We start from the raw sequence: 19593 nt of genomic DNA, 5'->3' as shown, positions 1-19593 counted from the left end.
TTCTCCACACATCCCCATTCCCCATCTTCTTGCTGCCAGGAGATCTGGAATGCAGTGCTGAGGCCACTGGGGGCAAAGCCCCAAGGCTCCCACGGGTCACCATCAAGACTTTGGTATACATGCTGCTTCACCTATTGTCCTGCTGGAAGGGAAAAGACAGGTATATTGCAGTTACTGCTGGGGACAATAATGATAGGCCAAGCTTATACCAACCTTGCTGCTTGGGAGGTAGAGATTGAGGTATCACAGTTCAAGACCAGCCCAGGCATCCAAGTTAGATAGACTCTTTAACAATTGTTGGGCATGGTGGCTCATACCTGTTATCCCCTTATGACACTGGGAAGCAAAACTATGAGGAGGGACATTCATGCCAGCCTGGGCATAAAGCAAGTAACAGTCTTGGAATTGACCAAGGCCAAGAAGTGGCTGGAGGCACTGTTCATTGGGTTAAATACCTAGGTTACAAGCCCAAGGCCCTGAAGCAAATTGCAAGCACAAAAAAAACAATGAAATACCAAGAAATACAGCAGTTAAATGAAACGTGTAAGCCCAAATGGGAATATTTGGTCAAGGACCTTTAGACAGGTAGAGGGACTGCTGTAATGTGTTCCTTCAGTAAGGGACAGAGATTTACTCCACCCCAAATGCAGCATGCCCAAGAGCTAGCTGGAATTCATTTCTACTCATCAGAGAATGGTCAGGATGGACGTCTCACAAGGAGAAACTATTCTATGTGATTCTGGCTAAACAGACCTGACACAACTATGATAACCACTGGCCAGAGTAGTCAGACATCAATGGTGCATTGTGGAAGAGGAATCTGATCTGGTATGAAGGATGATCAGATATGAAGATCCAGATGTTTTTGTCAGGTGCAGTGGGTCATATCTGTAAGACTAGCTATTCTGAAGGATCATGGTAGGAGTCTATTTTAGGAAAGAAAGAAGGACGATGGATTTTGAAAAAATAGCTAATGGAAAAGAAATTGAAAGTGTGACTCCTGTGGTGCAGGAATTGCTTAAAAACATAAGACCCAGACTTCAAGTCCCAATACTGCAAACAAACAAAACAAAACTAAAAATTCCACCCAGACTTACCAGGATTCTTTGCTAAAAGTAGAAGTATGTAAACAAGCCCAGAAGAGGATTCAGAAGTGTGATCAGAGTTTTTCCACAAAGGTAACCATCCTCACAATGCAAACGTATGTCATGTGGACAGGGAAGGGGTGTCACAAGTTTCTGCTCTCCAAATCTAAGGAGACCCCTGGCCCTGTGCCTCATGACTGAGTGCTCCCTTGGTCATTTTTAGGGAACAATAGCTCAGCCTTAAGCTAGAATCATTTAACTGTGTGCTTTAAAGCCTAAGCCAAGTAAAATTGCTTCAGTAAAATTAAAGGTATTATAAATACATCACAGTTCATGGGAGTTCAATTCTTCTTCTTATGTGTTCTAAAAGCACATAAAAATAACTTTCAAATTTACAAGATCAGGAAGAAGAAATAGAAGCATGTAATCAAGATCTCCAGTTTCCTCTAGGATTCTCATAAAACCAATGTTTTCGCAACATAAGCTCTGCTAAGTTTGACACTGCGGTGACTTCCCTTGGTTTCTTCTTTTCCTGGTTGCAGTCTCCCTTGCATACCTGCTCATTTGGTGGTTGCCCCATCTGCCTTGCTGTATCTGTCCTCACGTCACTCCTGGAGTGTAATCCCTAGCTCCATCCTCAACTGGGAAGGATTCGCTGAGGGACCAATTTCTATTTGGAGAATTAACCCAGCCTCTGTGTGTGGTACCTGTTGTTTATCCCAGGTTACTGCTAACAGGCCAGATGCATTAAGACTCAAGAGCTCAGTATGGAATGCTTGGTTCCAGTTTCAGGAATTGACTATTTTTACCTGCATTTTCTCTTCTTTTTTTAATTAATTAATTAATTTATTAATTAATTTATTTATTTATTTTTGGCTGGTCCTTGGACTTGAACTCAGGGCCTGGCTGCTGTTCCCGAGCCTTGCTGAAATCAAGAACAGCCATCTACCAATGAGCCACAGCACTACTTTTGGCTTTTTCTGAGTAGGTTATTGGAGATAAGATCCTCATGGAATTTTCTGCCCAGGCTGGCTTTGAACTGCCATCCTCACATCTCTGCCTCTGGAGTAGCTAGGATTACTGGCCTAAGTTACCAGTACCTGGCTTGCATTTCATACTCTTTACATTCATTTCATATTCCTGCTGCAAGAGAGACAGGGGGTGGGTTTCAGGAGGCTCAAACCAGACCTGAGGAATAGAATTCCTGATATCTAAAGGATGTTACAGCCCACAAATCCAGACTGAGTATGAAGAATGTGGGATTACTCCCACAAGATAATTCCCCATTACTTGAAGCACCAGGATGCTTGGCCATAATTTCATTTCAGCACATCTGCCTTCTTCTGTGCTATCTCTGTGGAAATGAGAATAATGTGGTCATCTCAGATGGAACATGGAGAGGCTGAGCCTCTGAGACACTGTTAGGAAAGGTACACATGGATGAATGCTAAGCAAAAATTCAAACTACAAGCCATGGACTATGAGCAGAAAGTGGTGGCTTCATTAATTCCATTATTTATGTGGTCTCCACGTGTGTGTGTGTGTGTGTGTGTGTGTGTGTGTGTGTGTGTGTATAAAGTGGTCCTCGTGCTTGAACTTAGGATCTACGTCTTGTCCCTGAGCTTTTGTTCCTCCATACTAGTTCTCTACCACTTGAGGCACAGCTTGCTTTGAGATTTTTGGTGGTTAGTTGGAGATCAGAGTCTCATGGACTTTGGTACCCATGCTGATGGCTCAGATCTGTAATCATCAGATCTCAGCCTCCAGACTAACTAGGATTATAGGTTTCAGACACAGGAACTTGGCTAGTTTCATTAACTATTGTAACTATTATTAGTAGTAGAAGTATTATTAGTATTATTGGTGGTGGTGGTGGTGGTGACAGTTCTGGAGCTTGAACTCATGGTCTAGGCATGATCCCTGAGATTTTATACTAAAAGGCTAGCCCTCTACCACTTGAGCCACAGCTCCACTTCCAGTTTTTTTTGGCATTTTACTTCTGATGAGTGTCATGGATTTTCCTGCCCAGCCTGGCTTTGAACCTAATGCTCAGATCTCATTTCCTCCATAGCTAATACTGCAGGATTAAAACATGAATGCCAGGTAGAGTTTCCCGAATTCTTCATGGTGGATACATATACAACCCAGTTAATTTGATGACTTAATCCTCCAAAAGAAGCAGGACACAAAAATCCTGAAATTTCTGGGCGCTCACTAGTTTCAGTTTCTCATAAGTGTTTTCTTACATACTCTGAGAATGAAGTTTGGAAACCAGTTGGGGCAGAAAAATTCTCAAGACTTATCTCCAATTAACCAGCAAAAAGTTGCAAGTAGAAGTATGCTCAAGTGGTAGAGCATAAACTTGAGGGATAAAGCCCAATGAGAATTTGGCACTCTGCATTCAGGTTTTAGTACCTGCACAAAACAAACCAAAAATCTTCAGAAATGAAATTATTTTATGAATATAAACTCACTAACCATTTTCCATAAATGTATATGTGTGTATGTGTGTGTGTGTGTGGTGTGTGTGTGTGTGGGTGTGTGTGTGGTATATACATGTTTAACATCTTGCAAGTGAACTTTTACTGGACAATGCCAATAATGGTGACTTACTTTGAAAAGACAGTCTTTTCAAAAGTAATCCAGTCATTTCAAACTAATAATCTCAGGTTGTTCCACTGGGGAGAAGTGTTAAGTATATCAGGGTGTCTAGTTCACATGAGATCGCTCAGGTTTTCTTGTTGCTCAGAAAATCCTGGGGCTGGAGAGGGAATCCTGTTCTGCTTGCTTAATGTGAAAAAGAACCTGGTAGGATGCACATAGGAACATACGTTCACAGAACCTGCACTGTACATGGGAAGTGGAAGCTCTGCCAACCTTGTTGTTTATTAAAGATACAGGGTTGATCATGTGACTAAAATGTGTCCATCATCCACCATCACAGGCATTTTACCATGACATGGGGGATAGAAGAGTAGGGACATGAAAGCAATGGCTAGAAGCCCACTTTCCTTTATCGATTATGAGGAAATTTTGAACACATAGACACTGGTATTATATAAATAGACACTGATAGTTTGGAGGGCTCATGACATCCAGTTTCTTGTCTTCTCTCCTATTTCTCCTGCAGCTAGGACCTTCTTGGTTCAATTCCAGCCAGGCTCACTTGGGACAAAATGAGGACACAGTCTGTACCCTAGGTTTTTGTTGCCATCCAAGGACCCAAGAGCCTCATGAGCTGCACCAGAATGATCCAGGTTCTGGACCCACATCCTCTGACAAGTTCTGTCATGCCAGTAGATATGGCCATGAGGTTTTGTTTGGCTCTTTCGCCACCTCTGAGGAGTTTCCTGGGCCCTTACAATGACTTACAACGAAAAATTTTTTTGAATAAATTGAAGCCTTTGAAACCATGTCTCAATCTCAAACAGGAAGCCAAATCAAATCAAAGAAAGAATGGAAACACTCACACAACCAAGCCAAGAAGTGGGTTGTTTTTGCTGACTCCAAGGGCCTCTCTCTTACTGCAGTCCACGTTGTCTCCGACCTTCCAGAAGAACCTGCATGGGATCTGCAGTTGGATCTCTTGGACCTCAATGATATCGCCTCTGGTTTAAGACTCCATGAGGAGGAAAACCTGATTTTAGATTTTCCTCAGCCTTCCACTGATTACTTAAGTTTCCAGAATCATTTTCAGAAGAACTTTGTTTGTCTGGAAAGTTGCTCTTTGCAAGAACGAACAGTGACTAGGACAATCAAAGTGAAAAACGTGAGCTTTGAGAAGAGGGTTCAGGTCCACATTACATTTGACTCCTGGAGAAGCTACAGGAATGTGGACTGTGTCTACATGAAGAATGTGTATGGCAGCTCAGATAGTGACACCTTGTCCTTTGCCATTGATTTACCCTCCGTCATCCCAACGGAGGAGAAGATTGAGTTCTGCATTTCTTACCAAGCGAATGGGCATGTCTTCTGGGACAACAACGAGGGTCAGAATTACTGTGGAAACTGGATGGGGTGCAGACGCAGATGACACGCCAGTACTGTGCATTCAACCAGATGCCCCCTAAGACTGAGTCGGAGTCAATAGTCTTTGGCAGTCTGAGGCTGGCTAGTGGCCTGTTCCCAGAATGGCAGAGCTGGGGCAGAATAGAGAATTTGGCCTCTTATCGACGAATTAAGCAACCTAGTGATTGATCTTGACCTGTTGTAGTCCCCATGCAATTCTAGGTCTGTATTGCTCAATATTAGCAAGCCTTTGCTACTTTCCATCTATAGGTTTAGCTTTGAGCGTTTAGGACCTGGCAACAGAAAAATAGGAGCCACTTGAGAAGTTAGTGTTGGTATCCATATGACTCTATTCAACATTTTGTTCTAGATGATCAATTAACAACCTGGGAACTATTTTTGTTTAATCCTTTATTTTTTTCTTCCAGTACCCTTCCTGTCTTCCCTCTCAATTCACTAGCTTTCACAATGGGCAAGAAAAACTTGAGGAAGGACAGTTGATGGTGATGGAAAGCTGTGTTAATGGTATGAGGAATGTGTGAAAGGGTTATGCAAATAGCTCTGAGACTCAAGCTGGCTTATGAGTGGAGATCTGAACATTTAATTGTTGGTGAAACGATGTAAAGTTATTTTGTGTTTTGAAGTTGGTTTTTCAACATTTTCTCCTGGAAGTAACTCAGAAGAGAGGAAAGAGGTCTGTTCTACATATTGTGAAGAAAAGCCAAATCAACTTTTAGGGTATTGGATGGTATTGGGGGAAGATGAACTATAACTTTGGAGTCTCAAGACCTTAAGTAACCATGGTCTATTTTTTTTTAAGTCATGATTTGGGGCAAGTTTATTCGAATTTGCATTTGAAATCCTAAATGTGACAAGTGACTTTGCCATCAAAGCATAGTACTTGGGTTCTATGGAATGTTGTGGCCAACTAGTTATGCCATCACCCATGGCTAACAGCGTCCAGGAATCCATTTATGTCAAAGATAGTTCTTTCCAAGTGCCTTGATTAAACAAAAAATAATGTAGTTGTTTAACCCAAATATCTGCTCATGCATGAGTTTCTGACCTTCCACAAAGGTCCATTCACTGGTATTGCTCTTGCAATGCTGTTGTACCTTCAAGAGTGTCGTCAGTATACACAATTCACATCCTTCATATTGAAGGTGACCCATCTTTTTGTCATGCTGTTTTTGATGCAGTGTTTGAAGTGAGGACTGACACTGGGATTCTCAATACCAGAGTCCAGTACCTAGCACATAGAAGGAGCAGTCTATTTTGTTGCCTGTTTTTGTGTTGTTTTACTTTCCTTTGAAGTCAAATGCTGCTTTTTCTTATATAAATATATATATACATATATGTATATATACATGTATATATATACATGTATATATATGTATATATATATATTTAAAGAGAAAGAGAAAAAAGAAGGAATTTTCAGGATGAAAGGAAGCAGGTACCAGCCAGAGTAGCTGCCACTGAGAATAGAAGAGAGGAACATCTTAGTGGAGACCAGAGGTTAAAACCCCTGAGACAAGGAATGTGCTGAGAGACTTAGTGGAAGTGATTGGGCTGAGATGTGGAGAAATGATATTGGTGAGAGGTGAGTTTAGGACACAGGGGAGCCACTGGGGCATGGAGCAGAAGACCACTCCAGGTATTCTCGTATACGAAAACAATGACCTGAATTCCAGCAGCCTGAAAATAACAATTTTCCCCTTTTCTGGCTAGACTCAACTTCCTGGTTTGTCACTTAGAGTTCTTTCTTTATCCTGTAAATATCTGGGGGTCACGCTGTGCTGGACATCCTGAACACTGATTCAGTGAGTAGCTGAATAGACCTCGGGGACACACAAATGAGAAAACAGCCCACATCACTACATCTATGGGAGAAAGGAGGAATTGAAAAGACTTTACGAATTCTTCTGGCTACTCCCTCTGACTGTAACTCCCCACAACATGGAAGGCCCAGCATTAGGAATGGCTTTGAAAAACAGTAAGTTAAAAACTAGAAAATGGTCCAGGTGTCAGTGGCTCACACCTGTAATCCTAGCTATGAAGAGTACTGAGGTCTAAGGATGACAGTCCAAAAGCAGCTTGGACAGGAATGTACTAAGACTCTTTTCTCTAATAGGCAACAAGCTAGAAGTAGAGCTATGGCTCATGTTTGTTGTTGTTGTTTTCTATATATGTGGTGCTGAGAAATCGAACCCAGGGCTTCAGGTATGAGGTGAGAACTCTACCACTAGGCCATATTCCCAGCCCTATGACTCAAGTTTTAAAGTAGTAGACTTGAGTGAAAACACAAAAGGACAGTGCCCAGATCCTGAGTTCTACCAGCAGTTATATGTATATATGTGCATATGTATGTACATATACATACACACGTATATTATATACACATAGTATATATTACATACACATATATACACTTATACATATATGTATATATGCGTATATGTGTATATATGCATATGTATTCCGAAGGTCCCACCCTAAAGAGGAAAAAGCTGGAAAGCTAGTGTTTCATTTTTACAGTTTAATGGGATCAAGATCAACACTTGAATCCTATGACATTCCAGATGTGAAAGACTACGGCATCAATATAGTTTCTTAGTAGCACAGTATCTCACCCAGGGCTAATATGTCTTGATTAGATGTCATTTCTCAAGTATACATGGAATTCAGGTGAAGAATCAACACATAAGTGGGCATACCAATGTTGTCTTATCTCCTTTAAATTTAAACACAACTGTGTATGGTACCTGGTGTTACTTATATTTTATGCTAGAGGAGGTCAAGATTTGGTGATGGTATATCATTTCCAAAATTTTTGTGCCTCATATATGAGATGGAAATTATTTCTAGTTCAACACCACTGACTTGAGTAGAATCAGGTCAAAGTGGATTGGAAATATACTGTTTCACTGGTTGCAATATTTCTATTCATTTTTTAAAAATGTACATATGAGTGTGAAATAGAAACGTCTATATAAGTGAAAGCTTTGCACGGTTGTGTTACTTGCATTACCAAGGTTTAGTATTTTCAATAATACATTTGTACTTAACAAGTCTAACACACATTAATTAAAAAGAGGAGGAAACCAAAACCATAAATATTCTCACCAGCGCTATAATCTAAAATGAAAACAAAAAGTAGCAAACTGATATGAAAATTCACACAAGACCCAAATTGCTTTCTTTTCATCAATGAAAAAAACGTAGCTATTTTAGGAATATTCTTGAAGTATTCCAGAAAGTTATGCATGTCAAAATTTTTCTACATATTTAAAGAGGAATGAAAATGAACATTCATGTAAAAGCATGTTCACAAATGTTCTTAGCATTGTCACAGTAGTCAAGAGAGTGGAGCAAACAGTTATTCAGAGATGGCTGCTCCCCTGCACCCAATGTTGCAAGGGAGGTTGGTCATGGCACAAATGGCAGATTCTGACCTGGTAAATGTTGGGGGCAAGTGGCTCCTGCCTGCAATTCTAGCTACAACTGGGTCTGAGCTGAGGTACTGTGGTTCAAAGTCAACCTGGCCATGAAATCTGTGAGACTTTTATCTTTAGCCAGCAGAAAGCTAGAAGTAGAGCTGTAACTCAAGCGGTAGAGTGACGTTCTTGAGAGGAAAAGCTCTGAGTTTCAGCTCCAATAGTGGTGCACAAAATCAAGAGTGAGGAGTGTCAAATCCCTTCAAAAATGCAGAAATAACTTTACTGCAAGACAGGAAACTGGGCTTAGAAGAGGAAGCCAGATTGCAAGCCATCATTCTCTTCACAGCCTTCTTCCTTATCTTCTTGCTGCCAGGAGATCTGGAATGCAGTGCTGAGGTCACTCGAGGCAAAGCCCCAAGGCTCCCACAGGCCACCATCAAGACTTTGGTGCAGAGGCTGCTTCACCTATTGCCCTGGTGGAAGGGAAAAGACAGGTGTATCACAGTTACTTCCAGGGACAATAATGATAGGCCCAAGCTTATATCATCATAGCTACTTGGAAGGTAGAAATTGGGGTTTCACAGTTCAAGACCAGCCCTGGCATGCAAGTTAGATAGATTCCTTAATGATGAATGCATGGTTGCTGGTGCCTGTTGACCTCATAAGACACCCAGAAGCCCAACTAGAAGCAGGGACATTCATGCCAGCCTGGGCATAAAGCAAGTAACAGTCTTGAAATGGACTGAGGCAAAGAAGTGAGTGAATGCATGGTTCTTTGGGTAGAACACCTAAGTTACAAGCGCAGGGCCCTGAAGTGAATCCCCATCACAAAAGAAACTATGAAATACAATGAAATAAAGCAGTTAAATGAAACTTAAACTAGGAATATTTGTTCAAGGACCTTGGCACAGTTATAGAGACTACAGCAATGGGTTCCTGCAGTAAGGGGCAAAGATTAGACTGAACCCTAAAGGATGCATGGCAAGAGCTAGTGGGAATTGATTTCCATTCATCAGGATCAGAATGGAAAGCTCACAAGGAAAACTACTGGATAAACACCTGACACAATTCTTGATAACAACTGGTCAGATTGGTCAGTCATCAATGGTGCATGGTGGAAGAGGAATCTGATCAGATATGACAGATGATCAGATATGAAGAACAGGATGTTTTTTTAATCAGGTGCAGTGTGTCATACCTGTTAGGGTAGCTATTCTGAAGAATAGTGGTTGGAGGCTATTCTGGGAAACAAAGCAGGAAGACAGTATTTGAAATATAACTAAAGCCAAAGGAGTTGACAATGTGATTTCTGTGGTGCACGAATTGCTTAGCAAGCAAAACAGGGTGCTTTCCCGGATCCTCTTTGTAATGAATGCTTGTGATATACCACTAGAGCCACAATACTACCTCCAGCTTTTTCTTTTTTTTTGGCCAGTACTGGGCCTTGGACTCAGGGCCTGAGCACTGTCCCTGACTTCTTCCCGCTCAAGGCTAGCACTCTGCCACTTGAGCCACAGCGCCGCTTCTGGCCGTTTTCTGTATATGTGGTGCTGGGGAATCGAACCTAAGGCCTCGTGTATCCGAGGCAGGCACTCTTGCCACTAGGCTATATCCCCAGCCCCATCCAGCTTTTTCTGAGTACATTATTGGTGATAAGAGTCTCATGGACTTTTCTGCCCAAGCTGTCTTTGAACTTCCATCCACAGATCTCAGTCTTCTGAGTGGCTAGGATTACTGGTATGAACTCCCAGTACATGGCCTGCATTTCCTACTTTTTACATGCATTGTCATATACTGCCACAGGAGAGTCAGGGGGTATCTGAAGGCTCAGTTAAGACCTGAGGAACAGCATCCCTGACCTCTAAAGGATGCTAGAGACCATAAATCTAGAATGAGTGTGAAAATGTGGGATTATTCCTACAAGGTAATTTCCCATTACCTCTTGTACCAGGGTGCACTACCACAGTTTCCATTCAACACATCTCTGTTCCGTGCTTATCTCTGCCAAAGTAAGACTGTTGTGGTCATCTGAGATCTAAAATGGAGAGGCTGTGCCTCTGAGAGGCTGTTAGGAAAGGTACACATGAATGAATCCTAAGCAGAAGTTCAAACTACAAATCAAGGACTAGGAGAAGAAAGTGATAGATTCATGATTCGTTAATTATAGTGTGTGTGTGTGTGTGTGTGTGTGTGTGTGTGTGTGTGTGTGTGTGTAAAGGTGGTCCTGGGCCTTGAACTCAAGGACTAGGTCTTGTCCTTAAGCCTTTTTTTTTGCTCTAGACTAGTGCTCTACCACTTGAGCCACAACTTGCTCTGAGATTTTTGGTGGTTAATTGGAGAAAAGGGTCTCATGGACTTCACTATGTGTACTGATGGCTCAGATCTCCAATAATCAGATCTCAGCCCCCAGAGTAGCTAAGATGACAGGCTCCACACTAAGGTACCTGACTAGCTTCATTAATGATTATTCTTATTCTTTTTATTGATGGTGGAGGTTGTAGATCAAGGGATTGAACTCAGGGCCTAGGCACTGTCCCTGAGCTTTTGTGCTAAAAGGCTAGCCCTCTACCACTTGAGCCACAGCTCAACTGCAGGCGCTTGGTATTTAATTCAAGATGATTCTCCAGGATGTTTCCTCCAAGCCTGGCTTTGAGCGTGGATCCTGAGATCTGAGATCGCAGGATTGAGACACAGACTCTTGGCAGAATTTCATGAATTCTTTTTTTTTTTTTTTTTTGGCCAGTCCTGGGCCTTGGACTCAGGGACTGAGCACTGTCCCTGGCTTCTTCCCGCTCAAGGCTAGCACTCTGCCACTTGAGCCACAGCGCCGCTTCTGGCCGTTTTCTGTATATGTGGTGCTGGGGAATCGAACCTAGGGTCTCGTGTATCCGAGGCAGGCACTCTTGCCACTAAGCTATATCCCCAGCCCCTCATGAATTCTTGATTGTGGATCATATGCCTAGCCAGTTAATTCGCTGATGATTTAATCTTCTAGAAAAAGCAAGACACAAAAAAGCCCAGAAATCTCTGCATGCTTGCTAGTTTCTCATGTTTTTATACTTACCTACTCTGAGGTTGAAATCTGAGAATGATGGTTGGAAGCCAGTTGGGGCAGAAAAATTCTCAAGACTTATCTCCAATTAACCATCAAAAAGTTGGAAGCAGAGGTATGGCTCAAGTGGTAGAGCATCAGCCTTGAGGGGAAAAGCCCAGTGAGAATCAAGACTCTGAATTCAAGTCTCAGTACCCGCACAAAAACAAAGAGAACTCCTCACAAATAAAATTGCTTCATGAGTCATATGAATTCACTAACTATTTTCCATATAATTTTATATATGTGTATAAATTTATAGTGGTACATAATCATCATCTTGCAAGTGAATTTTTATTGGATAATGCTGATAATGCTGACTTACTTTTGAAAAGACAGTCTTTACAAAAGTAATCCAGTTATTTCAAACTAATAATCTCCAGTTGTCCTCCTAGGGAGAAGTGTTAAGGGACATCAGGGTGTTGGGTTCACATAAGATCTCTCAGGTTTTCTTGTTGCTCAGAATGTCCTGTGGCCGAAGAGAGAATCCTGTCATGCTTCCTTAATGTGTGAAAGAACCTGGGCAGATGCACAAATACTGCACTGTATGTACATGGGAACTGGAAGCTCGGCCAACCTAGGTTTCTATTAAAGATCCAGGGTTGGCCATGTGACCAAAATGTGTCCATCATCCACCACCAAAGGCATTTTTACTATGATGTGGGGGACAGAAGAGTAGGGAGGTGAAAGAAATTGCTATTTTCCATTGGAAAATTGCCCATTTTCCAAGCTTCAGGTTTCAGGAGAATTTGTACTGCTATTGTATAAATAGTTTGGAGAGCTCATGTCTTCCAGGTTCTTTTTAACACCACCTACTCCCCTATTTCTCCTGCACCTAGGGACTTCTTGGCGTAATTCCAGTGAAGGTCACTTGGTACTAAATGAGGCCACAGTCTGTACCCTAAGGTTTTTTAATTTCCAAGGAACCAAGAGTCTGCTGTTGAGAGCAGCAGCTGCCACTCAGCCTGGTCAAGCTCAATGGGTGGGTGGGGCCAAGGCAGTCACAAGCTTTCTCCCTCTAACTCCTGGAGAGGAGGCCTAGGGGCAACTGTAAAACCTCTATTTTAGAATTCTAAGGTAGATATTTTTAATGGTTTTGTCAAATTCCACAAAGTCTTTGAAAAGAACAGGCCATCAATTATCTCTTTCCAGTCACTAGCAATATAGTATAGTTTCACAAACACCTGAGCTCAGCCCTGGATGTGGAAATAGGGAGCTACTTCTTGAAAAATCTTAGATTGCAATCTGCATGTATTGAATTTAAAAAATCTTACCAGAGAGTGAAAATATTATCTCTTAGGGAAAGAAGATTTTTTTTAGAAAAGATAGAATAGCCATTTTTTTCACCTGTACTGTGGGTACATAAATTAATCAGATGAATCAAACATTTCAGCATAAAGTAAATAAATCAAAGGAAGTACAGAGAAAGATAGGCTAAAAGCTTTATGACATGAGAGTTAGCAATGATTTTTCAATTACAGTAAAAGTAATCATGGAAAAAAATAAATAAGTTAGATCTGTTCCTAATGAAAAACGTTTCTACACTCAATGCTCTAGAATAGAATGGAAAGTGAATCATCAGAAAATATTTGCAAATCATGGAGGTAATAAGGAATTAAAACTGAGATAATATAAAGAGCTCCATTAAATAAAACCCACTTTCACTATGACAAACAAAAAACTCTCTTCAATAATATCCAAAAGAGACTTGAGTAGATATTCTTCTCCACTCTCTATAGAAATAGCAAATAAGCACATGAAAAGATGTTTCATATTGTATTTATTTCTTATCACAGGAATACAAATGAGAATTACAATGAGATGCCAACTTACAGGTATAGGATAAGTACAGAGAGGAGGAGAAAAAGAGTGGAGAAAGAAAAGAAATGGGAAAGAATGGAGTGTGAGAAGAAAAAATGGAAGGAGAGAGATGATGGAAGAAAAGATGGAAGGAAGGAAGGAAGGAAGGAAGGAAGGAAGGAAAGGATAAAAGGAAGGAAGACAAGAAGAAAAAAAACAGTGAAAAGGTGATTAGATTTGGAAACATTGGTTTTAATAAAGAAAATGGTAAATCAACTGTGGAAAATAGAGGGAGGGAAATCAAGCATGCAGTTATTTATTTAGCAATTTCATTTTTAAGTACATACGCAAAAGATATTTGTACATCTATGTTGATAGGAATATTATCAAAATGCCCAAACAACTGAAACACCCAATAATCAAAATATAGTGTCTACAAAGAATAAAATTCTGACACATGCTACAACATGGATAAGCCTTGTTAATACTATACTAAATGAACTCTTCAGAGACAAAAAGACAGATATGTGTTCTATGTGTTGTTCTACTTGTGCAGTACCTATTCTATTATTTGTGGCTGTAGCAGAGTTCAACAGATTGTGTAATTTATCATCAGAAAATGCTGCTTTGCAGATCTAGAGTCTGAGGGGTTCAATATCAACGTGCCAGCATCTGGTAAGGACCTTCTTGCTGGCTGATGCCAAGGCAGAAGGCATCCTATGGCAGAAGAACAGAGGGTGAACATGGGAGACAGAAGTGAAGCTGACCTTGTCCAAGGCTGAACAGGTCCTGCCTTGTGGCTGGAGTAGCCAATCATAGTTCAGGAGGTGGGAGAACTCCAGGCCAGTTAGTGGTCCTGAGGCTTTAAAACCTGCTATCCAGGCCAGTGCTGTTAGGACAGCAGTCTTTGGAGAGTTGCATTGCAGAGTGCTCCTACACAGCTTCTGACTCAGGTGAGCATTCCAACGCTTGGAGGAATGGTGGGAACAAGGGATGGAATAGAGTTCCTTTCAGGGACAAGATCACAAGCAGACTCAACTTTGGTTTCTGCCTCACTGACATTGTAGGACAGAAGAGAGGGTGGCAGGGGTGGGTTGGCAGCAGAGAGAAACCCAGTGTGGCCATTCCAATATCCAGAAGATCTTAGGTTGTGCAATTGGTTCAGTCTGCATCTTGTCAGGATCCATAAGGGTTCCCTTAAACTGAACTGAGAAGCTCACCTGTTCTTGAACCACCAGGAAATATTCCCTTGTGCATCAATACTGGGTAAGGTTCATACATTCCAAGAAAATGTGATGAAGGTAGAAACAGTAGGTATGTTCTTGGACAGTCAATACCTCGACCCATGTAGGGCATGGGCTGACACAAACCTAAGCCTGGAGCCCCCTAAGCAGCCTGCTCCTGTCCAGGTGCTTGTCCTGGGGGTGTTGGCTTGCATTACCCTGTGGACATGACCAAGTCCATAAATGGGACAGCAGGTTGTGACATGGAGAAACTGTGGGAATGTGGGGTGCTGTCTTCCTACTTTGTCAAGGAAGTGTATTCTGGAAGAGTCTTCCCCAAGAAGATGCCAAGGCACAGCTGATCCATCCTCTGCTATGCATTGGCTAAGGAGATGCCAGTGGTCTCTGAACTTTGACAAATTTCATTGCCCCTAGCTGAGATCAGACATCCCATTTACTGAGATTTTTGCCTGAGTGATCAAACTGGAAGTGACCATTATCCTTGCAAACTTTGCTTCACCCCCTAGAGGTCTGGGCAGGGTATTCTTTATGCCCAGAACTTGACCGCTCACCTCCACTTGGCTATTTGAATTCTACAATACAGTTAAACCTCTCCAGAGATTTGAAGAAATATTTGAAAGACCATTTTTAAGGTTTTAGTCATCAAGGGAGCCTTCATGATTTTCCAGATGAGGCTAAGAAGGCTGCTCAAAAGCAAGAGTCACATGAGATCCCGGCTTTATGTCCCTTTCCAGGTTTTCAGTATGGATCCTTGTCTGTTGCTGGCCATCCTGTGCTTGGGAATGGCCTCAGCTGCTCCAACATTTGATCCCAGTTTGGATACAGAGTGGACGGAGTGGAAGACAAAATATGGGAAAAGCTACAACTCGGTGGGTAACATCCAAAGTGTTCAGATGGACCCCAGAGACAAGAGACTTGCTGATGGGACTTTATAACCAGAGAGCAGCTTCTAGAAACCAAGTCTGACGAAGCAGTAATCTAAGTAGTCATAAGAGCACAATGGGGGCAGATATGTTGTTCCTCTCTGACATTAGAGATAAGCATCCAAAGGTGGAGAGCATCCTGGCCAGAGTCTCTGTCCATCTTTGTCCGCAGGTCCATTTCAGTGACCAGGGCTTGGATTTTAGTAGACAGAGTGGTCATCACTTGTGTTTAATCCTAGGATGAAGATATTTTCCGGAGAGCAATATGGGAGGAGAACTATAAAATGATTGCCGTGCACAATGAGGAATACAGCCAAGGGAAACATAGCTATACCATGGAAATTAACGCCTTTGGAGACATGGTAAGTGTCATGTGCCTTGCTTACCACTGGGCTTGCTCTCCTCAGTTCTCCACAAAATGACCTTGCTTTTCCATATGTTCTTTATTCTTTCTTGAAGACCACTGAAGAATTCATGAAGACTACTATAGAATTTAATCCAACAGGAAGTGACTTTCAGCCCGATGGGCACAATGAAGGACAAATGTACCCGGAATTTCTACTTGATGAGCTGCCTGCCTCTGTGGACTGGAGAGAGAAAGGCTACGTGTCTCATGTGAAGGATCAGGTATGGCAGCGTCACAGGGGCCCCTTTCACTGCCCATAGCAAACCTAGGAAGAGTTGTCACTTCCTTTGGCCCACTCTGGAGTGACAGGGAGTTCCTTTTTCTTTTGCAGAGTGTTCAAACCTAGGAGCCCATGTCAATGTCTTGTTATTTGCTCTTTGTGTGACAGATGTTCTTTCTCTTATCAGGGAAACTGTGGTTCTTGCTGGACTTTCAGCACAACTGGTGCGCTAGAAGGACAGATGTTCAAGAAAACTGGCAAACTGGTGTCACTCAGTGAGCAGAACCTAATGGACTGTTCTAAAGACAACTATGGCTGTGATGGTGGCCGGCCAGACTGGGCTTACCAATATATTAAGAAAATCGGAGGCCTGGACTCAGAGGAATCCTACCCATATGAAGCAAGGGTAATTGCAGCTCTTTCCCTTGATTGTCACAACTGTAGACAGTGGAACAACTTGAAAGATGAGACTTATTCTTCCCAGTTTGCCCTGCCAATGACAGCATCTTTTCTCTCAACTATCTGTTCTATCACACTATAGTCATGAGCTCTTTTGGAGTTCTGTGGGCCGGTGCACACATATGGTTGACATCCAGGTGATGTGATTTCTATGGAACACAAAGTATATTTATGTTATTCTCTATCTAAGATCTGTCTGTTGTGAACAATTTGTATGAACTGCTAGAAGCAGCATAATGCACAAAGAAACATGAGAGGATTTTCACTTTCAAATCAGCTAATAACAGGATTTCCCCTTCTGGGTTATAACAGCACTGAATCAGAAACCCTAAGTTGCAAATGGAGTGTTCGGAGTGTTCGTTAGGAGCTGGATGACTATAATCAAATCTCTTCCCCTTTCCCTTAAAAGGTTGGACCCTGCAGGTATAACCCTGAGAAATCTGTTGCTAATGTCACTGGATTCATCAATATTCCCCCAAATGAGAAAGCTCTTATGCATGCTGTGGCCACTGTGGGTCCCATCGCTGCTGGTGTTCATTCGCTCCGTGATTCATTCAAGTACTATAAGGGAGGTAAGTGTGCTCTTTGTTGAAAAAAATGCAGATGCATTGCAAAAGTGTCCCAACAGTTGACTAGGTACTCAGTGTGAATGGATGGAGATATTTAGGGCCATGTATGGCACCTGGTTTCTCAGTCTTTTCATGCAATCCTTTTGGACTTCATGTTCCCAATAGACATGATTCCAAGCATGTGTCCATATCCATCTTGATAACAATTTTAAATAACTTCGTCATTAAATGTATGTAGTACAACTTAAATTTTATTCAAGTATTGAGTATTTATAAATTGCCCATTCTTTTAATTTTGCATATTTTTATTTGTTTATTCCTCTCTTTATGTCACTACTGGGTCTTGAACTCAGGTCCTTGTGCTTTAGTTTGGCTTTTTCTCTCAACGGTGATACTGTCCCATTTGAGACATTCCTGCAAGTTGACCCTTTTCCTGGTTAAGTAGAGATGATCCTCATGGAATTTCCTGCTCAGGTTGCCTTTGAGCTGCAGTTCTCAGATCTCAGCCTCCTGAGTGTTTAGTATTACAGACATGAGCCACTCACTACACCTGGATACTTTCGTATTTAGATCTAAAAAGACACTCTTGATTCAAGGACCTCTGAATTTTACGCAACCTCCTAGAAATAAAATGACCAGATTTCATGCAGTATTCTTCTACACTATTAGACAAGCCTTTTGCCCAGGAATATGTGCTCCTTTGTATTATCTGTCCATTTTCAGCCTAGCTCCCTAGCTTCCATAGTATAGTTCTGAAGCCTTACATGGAGTTTATACTACTTTGGTGGATTTAGAAATACTTTCCTTATTGTTCCTCACAGTGAGACACTCTCAGGTTCCTGGAGCCTCATACAGATTTTGCTTTTCTTTCTTAGGCCTTTATCATGATCAAAACTGTGCCAGAAGCCCATTGACTCATGCTGTTCTGATTGTTGGCTACGGATATGAAGGAGAAAAAGAAACAGCAACGAACAAATACTGGCTGATCAAGAACAGGTAAGAAATTGCCAAAACATCCAGTGTTAGAGGTTCATAACTAGCTAGCTAATGCTAGCTAATCAGAAAGCTGAGCTGTGAGCATCAAGTTTCAAAGCCAGCCCAGGCAGGAAAGCCCATGAGACCCTTATCTATAGTGAGCCACCAAAAGATCAGAAATGATGTTGTGGCTCAAGGGGTACAGTGCCAGCCTTGAGCAAAATGACCAGCACCCAGGTCCTGAGTTCAAGGTGCAGCACCATCACAAAAACAAAATGAAAGAAGGAAGGAAGGAAAGACCAGAAAAGAGAGGAAGTAATAAAGGAAGGAAAAAAGAAGAAAGGGAGGAAGGGAAGATAGGAGGATGAAAGGGAGTTATGGCGGGGGAAATGAATTGCTTAATGTATCTGTAGTAGAAATTCAAAAGAAAATTTACTGTTCAGAGTCTATAGTTGGACACAGGCTTCACAAATCTTGTTTCTAGTCAACTATCAATATGTGACTATAGAAGCAGATTCTGTCACAAGCTTTCCTGAACTAAGCTATTGATTTTATGGTTTTACCATTCAATTTTTAAATTCTGAAAGTTCTGTACCACATGTGCCCATTCTGTCTCTGCTTTTATAATCCCATGTAATATAATTATTTTGGAATTGGGCCCAAAGTCATGACCAGATTTAGATGAAGAAAGGATGAAGAACACCTGCCCATCTCAGTTCTGCCTTCGGAGTCTCCATGTTACTGTTACTAAAGCCATTGTGCATTATTTTAACTATTAAATATAAAACTTGCTCTTCTTCAGCTGGGGCAAAAGCTGGGGCGTCAATGGCTATGGAAAGTTGGCCAGAGACCAGAACAACCTCTGTGGAATTGCCTCCTGGACCCTCTATCCCACTGTGTGAGATACAGGATGGAGATGAGGAAGGACTTAGCTGGGACAGCTTGCTCAGAGAACCCACATTGTCTTCAAAGCCCCCATGTCCTCCTATGGAGGATTTTACACCAAGTCATTGAAGATACACATTGTGATGTAAATTTGAAGATAGTTTTTTAAATTTGTAAGATGATATCACTACTTTAATTACTACTATAAATAGATGTATATTACTGATTCATGTAATAATGTGTTGACTCAAGATTAATAAAATTTTAAACTTTTATGAAAATGAAGTCCCTTTAAGTTATCAATGCCTCTATATTAATTTTTTTTTTTTTTGTGTGTGTGTGTGTGTGTGTGTGTATTCAGACTTGCAATTAGGTCTGAAGTGTAGACATATATGTACTCATGGTTCACTAGGAGAAGTGGGTGGTCTTCTGGCCTTCCAGTCATGCAGATCACTGGAATCAGCTTCCTGGGGCTGTGTCTAAGGCAA

At 41.5% G+C, this 19593-nt stretch overlaps 1 protein-coding gene and 2 pseudogenes across 1 annotated transcript; 2 read left to right on the top strand and 1 right to left on the bottom strand.

Annotated features, from left to right (window-relative positions):
- The window catches only part of LOC125339648, a 260868-nt pseudogene that overhangs the window by 85409 nt on the left and 155866 nt on the right, over positions 1 to 19593 (bottom strand).
- Positions 4319 to 5507, top strand: LOC125339630 (annotated as a pseudogene).
- On the top strand, positions 15412 to 19122 carry LOC125339636 (procathepsin L-like). Its single transcript, XM_048330856.1, has 7 exons — positions 15412 to 15537; positions 15831 to 15953; positions 16072 to 16218; positions 16405 to 16623; positions 17086 to 17248; positions 18121 to 18241; positions 19023 to 19122. The coding sequence occupies exons 1-7, from the start codon at positions 15412 to 15414 to the stop codon at positions 19120 to 19122; spliced, it is 999 nt and encodes a 332-aa protein (XP_048186813.1).

Source organism: Perognathus longimembris, chromosome 1, assembly GCF_023159225.1.
Source record: "Perognathus longimembris pacificus isolate PPM17 chromosome 1, ASM2315922v1, whole genome shotgun sequence".
In the NCBI taxonomy this organism is placed as follows: domain Eukaryota; kingdom Metazoa; phylum Chordata; class Mammalia; order Rodentia; family Heteromyidae; genus Perognathus; species Perognathus longimembris.
Note: the sequence above shows the minus strand (reverse complement) of the source record. Positions and strands in the feature narration are given on the sequence as shown.